Source organism: Falco punctatus, assembly GCF_963210335.1.
Source record: "Falco punctatus genome assembly, chromosome: 14".
Classification (NCBI taxonomy): domain Eukaryota; kingdom Metazoa; phylum Chordata; class Aves; order Falconiformes; family Falconidae; genus Falco; species Falco punctatus.
This window is the reverse complement of record NC_137594.1, coordinates 15,532,534-15,545,518: the sequence shown is the minus strand read 5'-3', so window position 1 is coordinate 15,545,518 and position 12,985 is coordinate 15,532,534. Positions and strand designations below refer to the sequence as shown.

The 12,985-nt window shown below is 41.3% G+C and overlaps 2 protein-coding genes across 8 annotated transcripts in view; one reads left to right on the top strand and one right to left on the bottom strand.

Moving 5' to 3' along the window:
- Window positions 1–7,792, top strand: part of SIAH1 (siah E3 ubiquitin protein ligase 1) — a 64,997-nt gene extending 57,205 nt beyond the window's left edge. For 5 of the 7 annotated variants that reach the window (XM_080410876.1, XM_080410874.1, XM_080410875.1 and 2 more), the window contains exon 2: window positions 3,244–7,792. In XM_080410876.1, the coding sequence (XP_080267002.1) occupies window positions 3,246–4,094 (849 nt within the window). In that variant the 5' untranslated portion in view covers window positions 3,244–3,245 and the 3' untranslated portion in view covers window positions 4,095–7,792. The other 2 variants (XM_080410879.1, XM_080410878.1) reach the window with 2 other exon arrangements.
- A 171-nt stretch (window positions 7,793–7,963) lies between these two features.
- The window catches only part of LONP2 (lon peptidase 2, peroxisomal), a 44,479-nt gene continuing 39,457 nt past the window's right edge, over window positions 7,964–12,985 (bottom strand). Inside the window, exons 13-15 of the mRNA XM_080410872.1 lie at window positions 12,757–12,964; window positions 11,305–11,495; window positions 7,964–9,542 (exon numbers count right to left, since the gene is read on the bottom strand). Of these exons, the coding sequence (XP_080266998.1) occupies window positions 9,321–9,542; window positions 11,305–11,495; window positions 12,757–12,964 (621 nt within the window). The 3' untranslated portion in view covers window positions 7,964–9,320. The remainder of the gene's footprint in view (window positions 9,543–11,304; window positions 11,496–12,756; window positions 12,965–12,985) is intronic.

Genomic DNA, 12,985 nt, shown 5'->3' with positions numbered 1-12,985 from the left:
AGCGACTCTTCAGTTGCGTTCTGCGCAGTGTTTTACGCTGGTTTTGTAGGAGCTGGGAAATCGCGTCCCTCGGGAGATCTCGGCGGCGTGTGTGTGTGTGTGTGTGCCCAGCACCGCCTTGAGAATAGTTGCTTCAACAGGTCGGTGCATCCTGATGCCATCACGGACAGAGCTTTTCTTGATCGAGAACTAGGAAATCATTAAAATACGTTTTTGCCTTTTCACTCTCTCCGTTGGTTAAAATTTTTCAAACTTGCACAATCTTTTGAGTAATTCGTGTTGTAGAAACTAATACTTTTGAAGCTGACACCTGGCATACCTTAGTTCAGCACTGTTGCTTTGAGACTTATTCCTGGCGTGTGCAAAGATAACATAATAACAAATATCGCATATAGGGACTTTTACCCATAGTAAAGTTTTTGTAACCAAAAATATCTTTAAACTTTTTTAATATGTCTGTAGTTGTTTTTGCTTGGTTTGTAACTATGTTTTTGGTGGTTTGGTAGATTAACTGTATTATTACACTGTTAATGCTTTTACTTGTGATTGACTTGTAGTTTTTAAGATAGCTATAAAAAATGAACTCTGGCTTTTACGTCCTGATGTATTATTATTCATCTTTGTGGTAACAAGAGTGATGAAAATGTAGGCTTTGGGCAGGTTTAGGCTTGTTAAATTACAGTTTCTAGCTCTATCCAGTTTCTTTCTTGTGTGCTAATCTCAATGGTCTGGTTCACAGATTCCTCATTTTCTTGCCCTGCTCATTTGGACGGTCCTGTGTTGCGGAGGGTTTGCGTGAGGGCTTGTCACATACAGACCCGGTGATAAAACAGGGCTGTACAGCTCTTCTCTTGAGTGCATCCGTAGCTTAGAAGGCTTAAGTGGGAAACAGGTCTGTGCATAAGGTCTCTTGCAGAGTTTGTAGGTTGCTTAATTTAGCTGTTGAATGGGCTCTGAGAGGTGTAATTAAAGAATCCAGAGCTCACCCAGCTCGTCAGACTGCCTAGGGAACTGGTCTAACGCAGTGGTTTTCAGCAGTGTTATCTGTGGGTTACTGGGAATCCCTGGATCAGGACATATAGGTTCAGGTAAGAAGCAGCACATGCAAACTTTTCTGAAATGTGTGTGTTTACAATATTTGAAGGGAAACACTTTTAGAATTTTACATATGAATATGCATGTGATTTCTAAGCTCTTCCCAAGTGAACAGTGTGATCAGAATTTGTTCCCCTGTGTACAGTTATTCTCTGTGTATAATTTGTTCCAGAGCATAGAACTGCAGTGTGCCATCATGAGCCTCCCACCTACGGGTGCTGAGGAAAAATAGCAGCAGTGCTCAGTTGTCACAGAGGCCTTATTATTTGAATCCCCTTGCAACAAGCTGGTGTGGCATCACTTCCCCAGAACATATATTTGATTTGTCACAGACATCTTAAACATTTTAAGCTTTTCATCTAAGCTGCAATGCCTTACAGTAGAAAAATAAGGCCAAAAGATAGAAACATTCCTGTCGTATCTCTACAGTATCAGTTAAGGCCCAGCACTGAAAACCACTGTGGGTTTTTTTTTCCTTCCTGAAGATGGGAACTGGATATTTCTAGTCCAGCAAGCCCAAGATAAACAGATTTGGTGGGGGACGAGGGGGGATGAGATGATGCTGTTACTGGGCATGTGAGACTCCTAATATCAGTGACTGAATACCGAATCTTAGACGCTCGTGTTTTTCTAGCTCTGGACTGGGGAGAGGTGCTTCTGCAGAAGAATTAGAAACTACCTATGATTGCTTTTTGAATGTCAGGGGCTAAGTGTTATCGCATATTGGGATCCCTTAGCTCCTCTGCTTTGTGCCCTGAACAGTGCCTGTCTTACAAAGCATGCACAGTATGCTGCTTTGAGGTGTCTAGTCCAAGTATGAGTAAGTTTATGGGTGAAACTACTTTAAATATGGGAAGCTTGCCTATTGCCTGGTATCTCCATGTCAAGTAGCAAGGAAATCAAAAGATGAGGTTTATTTTGAGAGCTTTATACATACGTGACAGAACCAGAGCTGGTGTACTTGTAGAGAGGCACTTGAAGTGGCTAAGAATTTGACTGTGTAACAGAAGCCAATTTTAGATAGCATTTTACTTAACTTTCCTTAACCTACGAAGGTAAGGTTTATTTTCTCAAAATGGAGTGTTTATTTTTTCTCGTAGTACTAGTAATTCCTTTTGCACAAGAAGAAGGAGAGTTAGGGGGTGCAGGAAAAAGTGTAGCATTCATAACGTTAAAAATACGGTACTTTCACTGCATCTGTTGAATGCTTGAGCAAGCTGTTTGCTCAGACAGCTGTTAACTTTTGTCTGGGGATGTTGAAAAGAACAGAACTTCAGCATAAACTCCACTGAATGTAAAACTTCATCAGCAGTGCCTTTTCAAGTTACTAGAAATGTTTGTGTACTTATGTGTTAAAATTCTCAAATTTAATCTTTTGAATGTCTGGTCTTATTTGGGAAATTCAATAAAACAGTTGCTTTTTTTTCCCCTTTAATGTTATCTTCACAAATGGCTTCATTCAGGAAGCTGAAGCAGTGGATGAGCTTTACAAGCTGTGGGTCTTATAGTAACAGTCTAAGGAAAATGAAGAGTCACTGTCCCATCCTGGGCAAAAAGCAGTGTAGTAATCTTTTTTGCTGTGGTTTTCCTTTCTATTGTTTTTCAATTTAACACACCCCCCACCCCCCCCACCCCCCAGTAAACATGATTACTGAGAAGGTCATACCTGGATGATCATTTTTTCATTAAAAATGGCTAGTCTCTCATCTCACTAAATACACAGCAACTTAAAATTCAGCCGTACAGTTGTTCCATAGTGCTAGTTGTTACACACAAGTGATCTGGGTGGAGCGTTTCGTAAATGTAATATTCAAAAAACCCAACCAAGAGCAACAAACTTTGAGGATTTCAGTTACATTTGTAGCATATCTTTACTCGTCTCCCTTGCAGCTTCCAATAGGTGCATTCCACTTCAGAGTGATTAGCAGAACTTCTTCACTTGTTAAGCTTGCACGTCACACAAGTGTCTGTATCGTATGCGGCACAATCGATATCCTACACGTAACGTATTGACAGTTTGCATTACATGGTTCATTTTCATTTGTATCTGTTTTCTTTTGAGGCTTCTTTGTAAATCAAGAAATACTGTACATAGAGGAAAACAACATGTGTTTAGATACTCATTCTTTTTTCTCTCTTCTGTTACAGAAATGAGCCGTCAGACTGCTACAGCACTACCTACAGGTACTTCAAAGTGTACGCCATCACAGCGGGTGCCTGCCCTGACGGGCACTACAGCTTCCAATAATGACTTGGCTAGTCTCTTTGAGTGTCCTGTGTGTTTTGACTATGTGCTGCCACCAATTCTTCAGTGTCAGAGTGGGCACCTTGTTTGTAGCAACTGTCGCCCCAAACTTACGTGCTGCCCAACTTGCCGAGGCCCGCTGGGCTCCATTCGTAACCTGGCTATGGAGAAAGTTGCCAATTCTGTACTATTCCCATGTAAATATGCCTCTTCCGGATGCGAGATAACTTTGCCACACACAGAGAAGGCAGACCATGAGGAGCTGTGTGAGTTTAGGCCTTATTCCTGTCCATGTCCCGGTGCTTCATGTAAATGGCAAGGTTCTCTGGATGCTGTAATGCCACACCTGATGCATCAACATAAGTCCATTACAACACTTCAGGGCGAAGATATAGTGTTCCTTGCTACAGACATTAATCTTCCTGGTGCTGTTGACTGGGTTATGATGCAGTCTTGTTTTGGCTTTCATTTCATGCTAGTATTGGAGAAACAGGAGAAATATGATGGTCACCAGCAGTTCTTTGCAATTGTACAGCTGATAGGAACACGCAAGCAAGCAGAAAACTTTGCTTATCGACTTGAGTTAAATGGTCATAGGCGGCGATTGACTTGGGAAGCAACTCCTCGATCTATTCATGAGGGAATTGCAACAGCCATTATGAATAGTGACTGTCTAGTCTTTGACACCAGCATTGCACAGCTCTTTGCAGAAAATGGCAATTTAGGCATCAATGTAACTATATCCATGTGTTGAAATGGCAATCAAACCTCTTCAGGCCAGTGTTTAAAACCGTTGCATTTAATTTAGCAGAACCTAGGGTAACCATCTTTGACTCAGACAAATTATTTGGTAGATGGAGGGTAGACATATATGAAGGTAAATAAAAGGAAAGGCTGTTAAATTACAGGAAGCAGTTGCATGTAGTAACACTAATATATTTAAAATAAGTCAACAGTAAACCACTGAAAATATATATACACCCAAAATGGGCATCTTTTGTATTAAGAATTGATTCTACAGGAAATGTTGTAAAATAATTCTAAAAACATGTTTGTAGATTGATTGTACTGTTGAAAAGGATACTGTTTCGTGTTTTTGTTTGTGTTTTTTTCCTCTCCCCTTTGACTGACAAGCCATGTTGAGCAGTCTGGTCTCTGGCCGCTGCTTCCCCTCCTCCCCCCCACCCCCCCTTTGTAAGTCACTACATAGTATTGCTGCTGTTTGTGTATATTTTTTGTGTATTTGCTAATTTTTATTAACTTCTAGTTTTTCATTAAATAAATATGACTTTCTTTTCTGTAATTCAGGTTTTTCTCTTTTTTGTATCTTTTTAAAATTAATTACAGGTGTCATCTTTTGATATGCATAATTGCTATGGTACAAGTTACATTTCTGTATGTTTGGTAAATTTTGTCTCTTTCCAGTAGTCAATTCATTGGTGATACTGTTCTTAATTGAGCTATTTTGTGAATGTACTGAACTCGCAAGGAGTACTTATGTTCAAAGATGTATCAGGAAAGAAAGCTCCTTTAAAAACAGGTCTAGATGTTGTTGTACTTTGAGTTATCTTCTACCAAAAAAGAACAATTCTTAAGAATTTTCTGAATTAAAAAAAATTCATGTTCCAAATTTAGACATGCTTAGAAACTTGATTGCATCCTTGTATTTGTTGGTTTTGCAGTGCAAAGGAGGTATTGTCTTACACAGTATTTGTAATTATAAAACCAGACCATTTGTTGGTTTTTGGGTTTGGTTTGTTGTTTGTTTGTTTTTTTTTTAAGGCAGCCAGAATGAGATGTTTTAACTCCTTTTATATTTGTCATTAAAAGAATACCTGGCAAATCCAAAAAAAAAAACAACCCCAAAACCAAAACCACACAACTTTAGCTCAAAGTTTGACACATTGATATTCTTGCTCAGTTTCTTGTCTTCCCGTCTTTGGGTTGTTACTGTCTTGAACTGATTTTTGTATATCATTTTAGTGACATGATCCACATTACAATGCAAATAATCTCTCGCAGGTGTGATTCACCAGCCCTAAGGGATTTTGAAGGATATCGGGCTTTGTGCAGACTGCCTGTATGTGAAAATTTTCACCATGAATGTATATGGTATTTGTGTTGCAAAACATGGATGCAGAGACACAATAGAGTAAGGTGAAAAGCTGTTTCACCTCAAGCTGTTTGAAAGGAATCTTTGTCAAACGTAGCGGTAGTGGGCATCTGTTTGGGGAGGTAGGCTGGCTATGAACTGCTTTTGTAACACATTAAAATAGTTTATTTACTGTGCACTGTCTTTCTTATCTGAAGTTGATCTCTAAAGACAACTCTTGTTATTATTTTGATGCATGATGAGGTAAGTAGTTCTACAGGTAAGGAACATAAGATCCATCAGGTTTGATTAATAAAATATTACGGAAATAGTTGGCTTCATGTAGTGAAAATTTCAATTCTTAAAATTTGGTATTTCGGCTGTTTGAACTGTGCACAGATCTCATTTAAAAGATGTACCGGTACCTTGTGACAGTAGATAAATGCTTCAAAAAATCCTGCAATCTAGCATTTTTTTTCCTTATGAACGTACAACTAATTGTTTGCAGTCTTTTAAATTCAGTAATTATTTGCACCTAATTAAGCTTGTCTGCATTTACCTCTGGCTTATCTTCTGGTCTTTGACAGAAACTTGGCTAAATATTTCAGATATTTTTAGAGTAATACACTGACTCACAGTCTCACTTGCTCACTCGTGCTTGGCTGGCTTGGCCTGCTGTTATCTGATTTTCAGCTCTGCAGTTCGGTTAAGAGAATCTAGTAAAGAGCCTGTGAGAACCCTCCGCAGTCTGGTGCTTGGGATGAGAGAGGAGCAGTGCTGCGTAAGCACGCAAATTGTGTAGGACTGTTTGCTGCTGCCTGTACTTGGAATGGTGCAACTTGCGTAGCGTCCCCAAAAGAACTGTGAATCTTAAAACCTTGTTGCACTGATCCACGGTCATTTCGTTCAGGCTAGAGTGGGCTGAAGATCCAAGACTACTGGTGAAGGGGACTTCAAAACTTGCATTCGTAATGAGCTTTAGAAGCTAACTGGTATGGTCAGACAGTTCTTGTCATGTTTTACAGCTGACAAATGCTATAGCATAACTAATGTATGCTGATTTACTGCAATGTAAACGAAGTAATTGTAAACAAAAACTCCATTTGGTGTTTAAAAAAAACCCACAGTGTAAAATATGTGATGTCCATCATCAGACGGAATGATTAAACAAATTATACTTAGGTCCAGATCCTCAAAAGTATTAGAAGCCTGATTCAGTGGATCTCCTCGAAAGAGTTTGAGGATCTGGTAAGTCAATTATGCTCTGTTATATATAAGAAAACATACTAGAAATCTGTACAGTTTACTACCGTATCTAAAATAAATGGTGTATTAAAGCCTGGCATTGTCTTAACATTAGCTATTTATTTTAGAAAGTACTAACTTACTTTGCTGTATTGGGAAAGAGTATTCAAATTTGTCTTCAACAGATGAACTGCAGTAGATCTTGCATTCGTCTACTAGCACTACCTCCGTTGTTTTTCATTGCCCTTTAAAAAAAGCCTTAAGAGGAAAATGTTTGACAAATGTGGATGTTAATGTCTGGGTTCTGTTTCGACACGTCGTGTAGTTCTTGTTTGCAGTAGCGCTTTGCAATTAAAGCAGCTGAACTGTTCTGTATTGCTGCCTGTCCTGTTGTATTATCCAGTATCCTTTCAGAGCTACTGTGATTAAAGCATGAATTGCACTAGTGGGATAGTTACTATCCGTAGCAATTTGTAGTGTGGACAGAGGAGAGGAGCCGCTGCTGCTTGCCTCTTTGCTTTGATAAGCTTTAGCTCTCTTACGGAATATTCTGAGGGGCACATTTAATACGGGGTCCATTTAACTGTCAGTTGTAAAGCAGAACAGTCCCTAAGGTATTGAAATTACCGTAAAAGTTGTTTACGGTTGTGGCTTGCTGCTGCGCAGATTGTCCAGATCTCCTGGGTAATGCTCAAATTTTATTTAAAACAATTTCAACAAAGTAATATAACCAAGTCAGCGCTGCAAGCAGGCGGGAAGGTGGAAAGCTGTCAGTAAATGCCCGCTCATGGCTGCAGAACGGCATCACAGCCCTCACCTTTCAGAGTCCTTGTGGGCAGGACTTAGGGGCCGGAGTGGTGTGGCAGGCAAAGTCATTGCTTAACATTTCTTAGGAGCAGCTCTCTGTTCTTCTCTAGCGAAATTGCTACGGAAATGTCTTTCAAAAAAACGCAGGTTGTTTCCACATGTATAAACACTGCACTGTAATTCCATGCACGTCTGCTCTCTCACTAGTGCACAGTAGTGCGGGACTGTTACTGGATCTGCATTGAGTTTGGTAAAGGGTTTTTTTACACCCTACTGGTTTTTGATTAAAGGCAAAGCAGTGCATCAGTTATCGTACCTTTCTGGTGTCTTACTGATTGTCTAGTTTCTGTGCGCTTTTTACGTTCGAGTATTTTGTAAGGCAGAAGTGTTCTGAGATGCTGTGTTTGTTGCCTCTTACTCTGGGAGCTTGGCCAGCGAATGACTAAGAGTAGAATTCTTAAAATAGCAAAACAAAAGGGTTGGGTTTCTTATCATTTTATTAGATGAAGTCTTCTGTGGAAATTGTAAAATCTGTTGTAAATCAGGTGCAGAAATACCCACTGAATTTAGTAGTCAGTGATATTATATTCCAGGTAAATCAGCTTTCTATCTATAGAAAGGAAAGCAAACCACACTACTACTTTTGATTTATTGGCTGCTTCTGTAATAGGCTTTTGTCACTGATACAATTTGCATTTCATAAGCACACTTGAGTTTGTTTTGGAACCAGTGAGCAAGAAGAGAACAGAACATACTGGGTTTTCTCTTGTGGTTGGCCCTCGTACCAAACAATGAAAAACTCGAAGATCTTACATTAGATAAGTTTAAACTTTTTCACTGACATTCAAGGGAAGACAAGAGGCAAAGCTGTCACCTGAGATAGGACACCCATAGACTTTCTTAAACCTGCAGTTATTCCCGGTATGCAGTGCCTAATGCAGTTTAATGATCCAGTATTTTTTGGCATTGTTTCAATGGATGTAACTTTTTGTGTCAGGCAAGAAGGAAGGACGTGTACGTACTGTGTCCCTCCCAAACGGCACCAGGCTTTTTCATAAAGTTGCCAGATATGCTCCACCCGCTTCTGGGGCGGTAAGTACAACTATGCGTACACGCGCTCTGGTGTTACCCCCCTCCCCCCCCTTCTATGCAGAACTAGTACATTTCAGTTCTTCTGGACTTGCTTCCTGTATTTAGGTTTGAAAAGCGATGTCTGCATTGACCTTGCTACAAACTAGAACTGAGCGCTGAAAGGACTTAATTGAGACCGTATTGCTTCCCTTCAGATCACTTAAGCATATTTTTTAGACTTCAGAAACCTTGCTCTTCCCGTGCTGCTCCTGAGCACACAATGTTATTCACTAAGTAACCCACCCCTTGCAGTAAATTGCTTTCGGTAACGGCCCCCTCCGTGAGGCTCTCTTGCTCGCAGTGCGTGTTCCCTGGATGCAGCTCACGGGGCTGCACAGCAGCATTCCCTGTTTGCATTCCCCTGGGTGCGTCCTCTTTAAGGATGTTGTCAGCTGCTGGCATTTCTATACGTTATGCTGAGTAAGCTACGGAATACTTTCTCAATGGCTTCAGCTTTCTCATGCTTGAACCTACCAGGAAATGAGTATTTCTTTTAAGATTCTTTGCCGATGATAGTAAAAGGCAGCAAATGCTGGTAAAACGTGGTTTGGGGTTGTTAACTGCTGAAGTAGTAGTTTTATTTTGATTGCATTTACACCCGCATTTTAAACAATCAAGTTTAGCTCATACTTCTGCTTCATACATATGTAGCTGATTGTTACTGATCTCTTACATTTGATACAGAAGAAATCTCAGGCTGGCTGCTTAAAGTTTACTATTCAAGCGCTCAACTCTGGGCTTAGCTGCAAATCCTCCATCAAAAGCTGCATTAAGGACTTCATCTAGACAGCTTGCCGTAACAAAAGTCAGATCTTGCCGTACGTTTGCTGCAATTTCTTCAAGATCTTTTTCATTTCTTCGAGGAATGATAACTCTCTTCAGGCCAGCTCGGTGTGCTGCCAGGACTTTGTCTTTAATTCCCCCAACCTAATAAGGAGAAGAAATATACATCAAAAAAATGCAAGACACTAATCCAATACAGTAATTAGTGTAACAAATCACATCAGGAGTTAAATTTAATGAAAGGTTCTCCCTCCCCCAGTCATTTAGGAAAGCAATTAAAAATGCAGCCATAGTTTTAGCTCATTATATGCTTAATGAGGAAAATATGTTAATAAGTTACAGTACTCTTTCTGTAACACTTCATTCTAATTTTTTTCCTCTTGTTATTAATCTAGCAATGCAGATACAAGAGTATCAATAATGGAAAAGTAATTATTTTTCAGGATTTTGTTTCCCCTTAAGGCCGTTTTTCCTAGCGCAGTTGTTTCATATGGTTCACTGAAAGCCTGTACCTGCGTTAGAACAGAAAATTTTCAAGACAAAGGCAGTAATACGTTCTGGGGGAAAATGGTCTTGCAGACCCATGCTCCAACACAGCAGAGAGGGCTTTGCACTAGAACACCAGGGCTCACTGCAATAAGCCACCTGTGTGAGTTTGTAACGAGATGTAAAGAGGGGTTTTAAATTACTTTCCCTTTTAGTCATCAGCTGTAGCTTCTTCCCCCTTGAACTCTTTTCTAATCCTAGGTGAAGACCACCTTACAGAAGGAACCTGTAATTTTACAAGGCTTTAGCAGAAGGGGAAGCCGTGTGTTACAGCGCCAAGGGCAAGATTTAGGCTGCCGTACCACGGGGTAGTAGTGAACGGCAAGTCCATGTGCTGGCCCCTCTAGGCGGGACGATGCTGCGTGCTTACCGCACGGCTGCCAGGCGGCAGGGGCGGGTAACGGCGTTCGCGTGCATGAAGTGATGCTCTCCGCGAGATTCCAGGTGCCATTCCGAACGAAGGCAAACCTGGTTGAGCAGGTACCTCATTTCTGCACCTGCCTTAACAGGCAGAATTTGGTCACTGGTGCAATACAGGTGGTTTACTGGGAAGGCAAACTTGCACCAGATCAGTTAATGCTGCATTTATTTTTCACTGGACCCTTGAACAACAGGCGGTCTTGTCAGTCTTGACTGCTAGCAGAACGCTGGTTGTTTCAGAGATGCTTCTAGCCTGCTGCCGTGTCATGTTCTCGCTGGTTTACTCTACTGCATGAAACAAAGTATTTCCAAATTATCCTTCCTTTGTCCATCATTTGACATCAGATGGTAACTCCTGTATCTGCTTAATCACTTGGTTTTGAGGAGCAAATGGAGCCTGGTGTATTTCTTTGAAAACTGTCCATTGCCCTCATGGCTTTGAAAAATCTTTATGGGAACACAGTTCAGCTGAACTAGATACAAGGAAACAAAATCTAAAAATACATACATACATAGAGATGGTTTCAAGAATCAGCTATACACAATTGTAAAAGCTTTAAGAAACAACTTTTCAAAGAAACTGGAAAGACTGCCATGGGAATAGTTTGAGAAAGCGTGTTTAGAAATTGCAATACCTATTTTGGAACCATCTTGAATTTTAAGATGTCCGTATTTCCTTTCTAACGAGCCCTTTTAACGTGCTTTCCCTGAAAACAGCATCAGGGCTATAGTTTTGCTGTGAAATGCAGAGCAGAGGGAGGAGCGGTACAGGAGGAGGAGCTGGCTGCCCTCAGCCTCTTACCACTGCACCAGAAGAGACTGGATTGCTCCTAAGGAACGATCCAGCAAGACTTCGCTTTTGTAGCTGGCTACGAACAGATTTTATATCCAGAACAGGGAGAATTAATACAACTTAGGTCTTTACTCAGATGATACTTACTGGAAGAACAAGGCCTCTTAGTGTAATTTCTCCTGTCATGGCTACATCTGAGCACACCAGCCGCCCACTGAAGAGTGAAGCAAGACAGGTTACTATGGTAACACCAGCAGATGGTCCATCTTTTGTGACAGCTCCAGCTGGGAAGTGCAGATGGATGTCAGTGTTGTCAAGGAGATCAAAACTTCCAGAAGCTTAAGAAAAAAAAAAAAAAAAAGGGTTTGAATGTGAAAAATCTAAACCCATTTTGTTCCTGGTCTTTATTTTAAAAGCCCCCCCGAGAACTAAAAGTCTTAGCCCTATTTTTTAAACAGTAGGCTGAAAAAACACTCTATTGCAGAAGCCCTAGAAAAACAAACAAAAAGAAAACCCAAGCGGCTTTGCTCCATCCAGGTTCCTAGACAAAACCGTAACAAGTTAACCGATAAGCTTGGCATTTGCATGCACTGGGAAATTCAGAGTGGGGATTAGTGTAGAAAACAAGGAATCTCTACCCATAATTGTAAGGTTTTTTTAATGTCCCAAACCATAAATGTCAATTTTCGGAGAACATACTGCCAAATCAGCACTCCACAGAAACGCAGCATTAACCAATATTATCACGTAAATCTCTCATTTAGATCTTTTCACCTTACCTGACCCTGCAGGACATCACAGCACAGACTAGAGGTAAATGTGTACACAGCTTACGCCAGCAGCACTTCGTACAGCGGTTCAGCCTGGGCTCACCTGTCTGAACTGCCACAAGGAACAACAGATACTGGACAGTTCTCTGACTCCAGCTGACAGTGAAACCAGCAAGCAAGTTTCCAGAACTCTTGGGGGGGTTCACGCAAAAACCAAGAGTTAAAAGTTTCTTGCTAAAGTCTTTTGTGCTGCAGTTAACAGCTACCGTACAGAGCCAGTGAGTGCTCAAAATACTAAAACTTACACCACGAAAACCTACCTTTAACAGAAACAGCGTCTTAATTTTAGAGGAAGACTACAGCCTTGTGTGTCTCGAGTGGGAATGAGTAAGAGGTGGTGTCTGCCACAGCTAAGGAGCAGCACCTGGGCACAGGCCGTCCCCAGCCCTCCGGGTTGTTGCAGGGAGGGAGAATCAGCAGAGAAGCTCATACCCCGCCGCGACTGACCCGTGTGCCGGGCCACTGACGCCTCAGCCTGCCAGCAGTCAGGGAAGGAACTACAAACCAGGAGCTCCAGAGCTGCTTTCCTGCTCGGTATAGCACTGATGGCTGGAAAACCCTGTCTCCGTTAAGGCAACACTTAATACATTTCCACAATGAGTACAAGTAACTTCCGCTGTTACTCAGCGATGTTACAACCTGCTGAATTATTGAACATACCAAGTTTTAGGACATTTAATTTCCATGCAATATTAATGCTTCCTTTATGTGCATCCCTGCAGTCTCTATAATGCAATACAGCTCTGCCCTGCCCTCTCCCCCATCCTACCGTTGGTCAGCTGGTATCTCTTTGCATTGCTGCGCAACCAGCTAATTGCAAGATGCGCCGACTCCTTCATCACATCTCCGAGCTGACCAGTCAAAGTCAGCTGCCCTTCTCCATCCATGCGACTTGCTTCCACAAACATGATCTCTCCCCCTAAGGGAGTCCAAGCCAAGCCTATGGCTACTCCTGGCTGACTTAGGCGTTCAGACACCTGAAGGAAAACAACACAGGA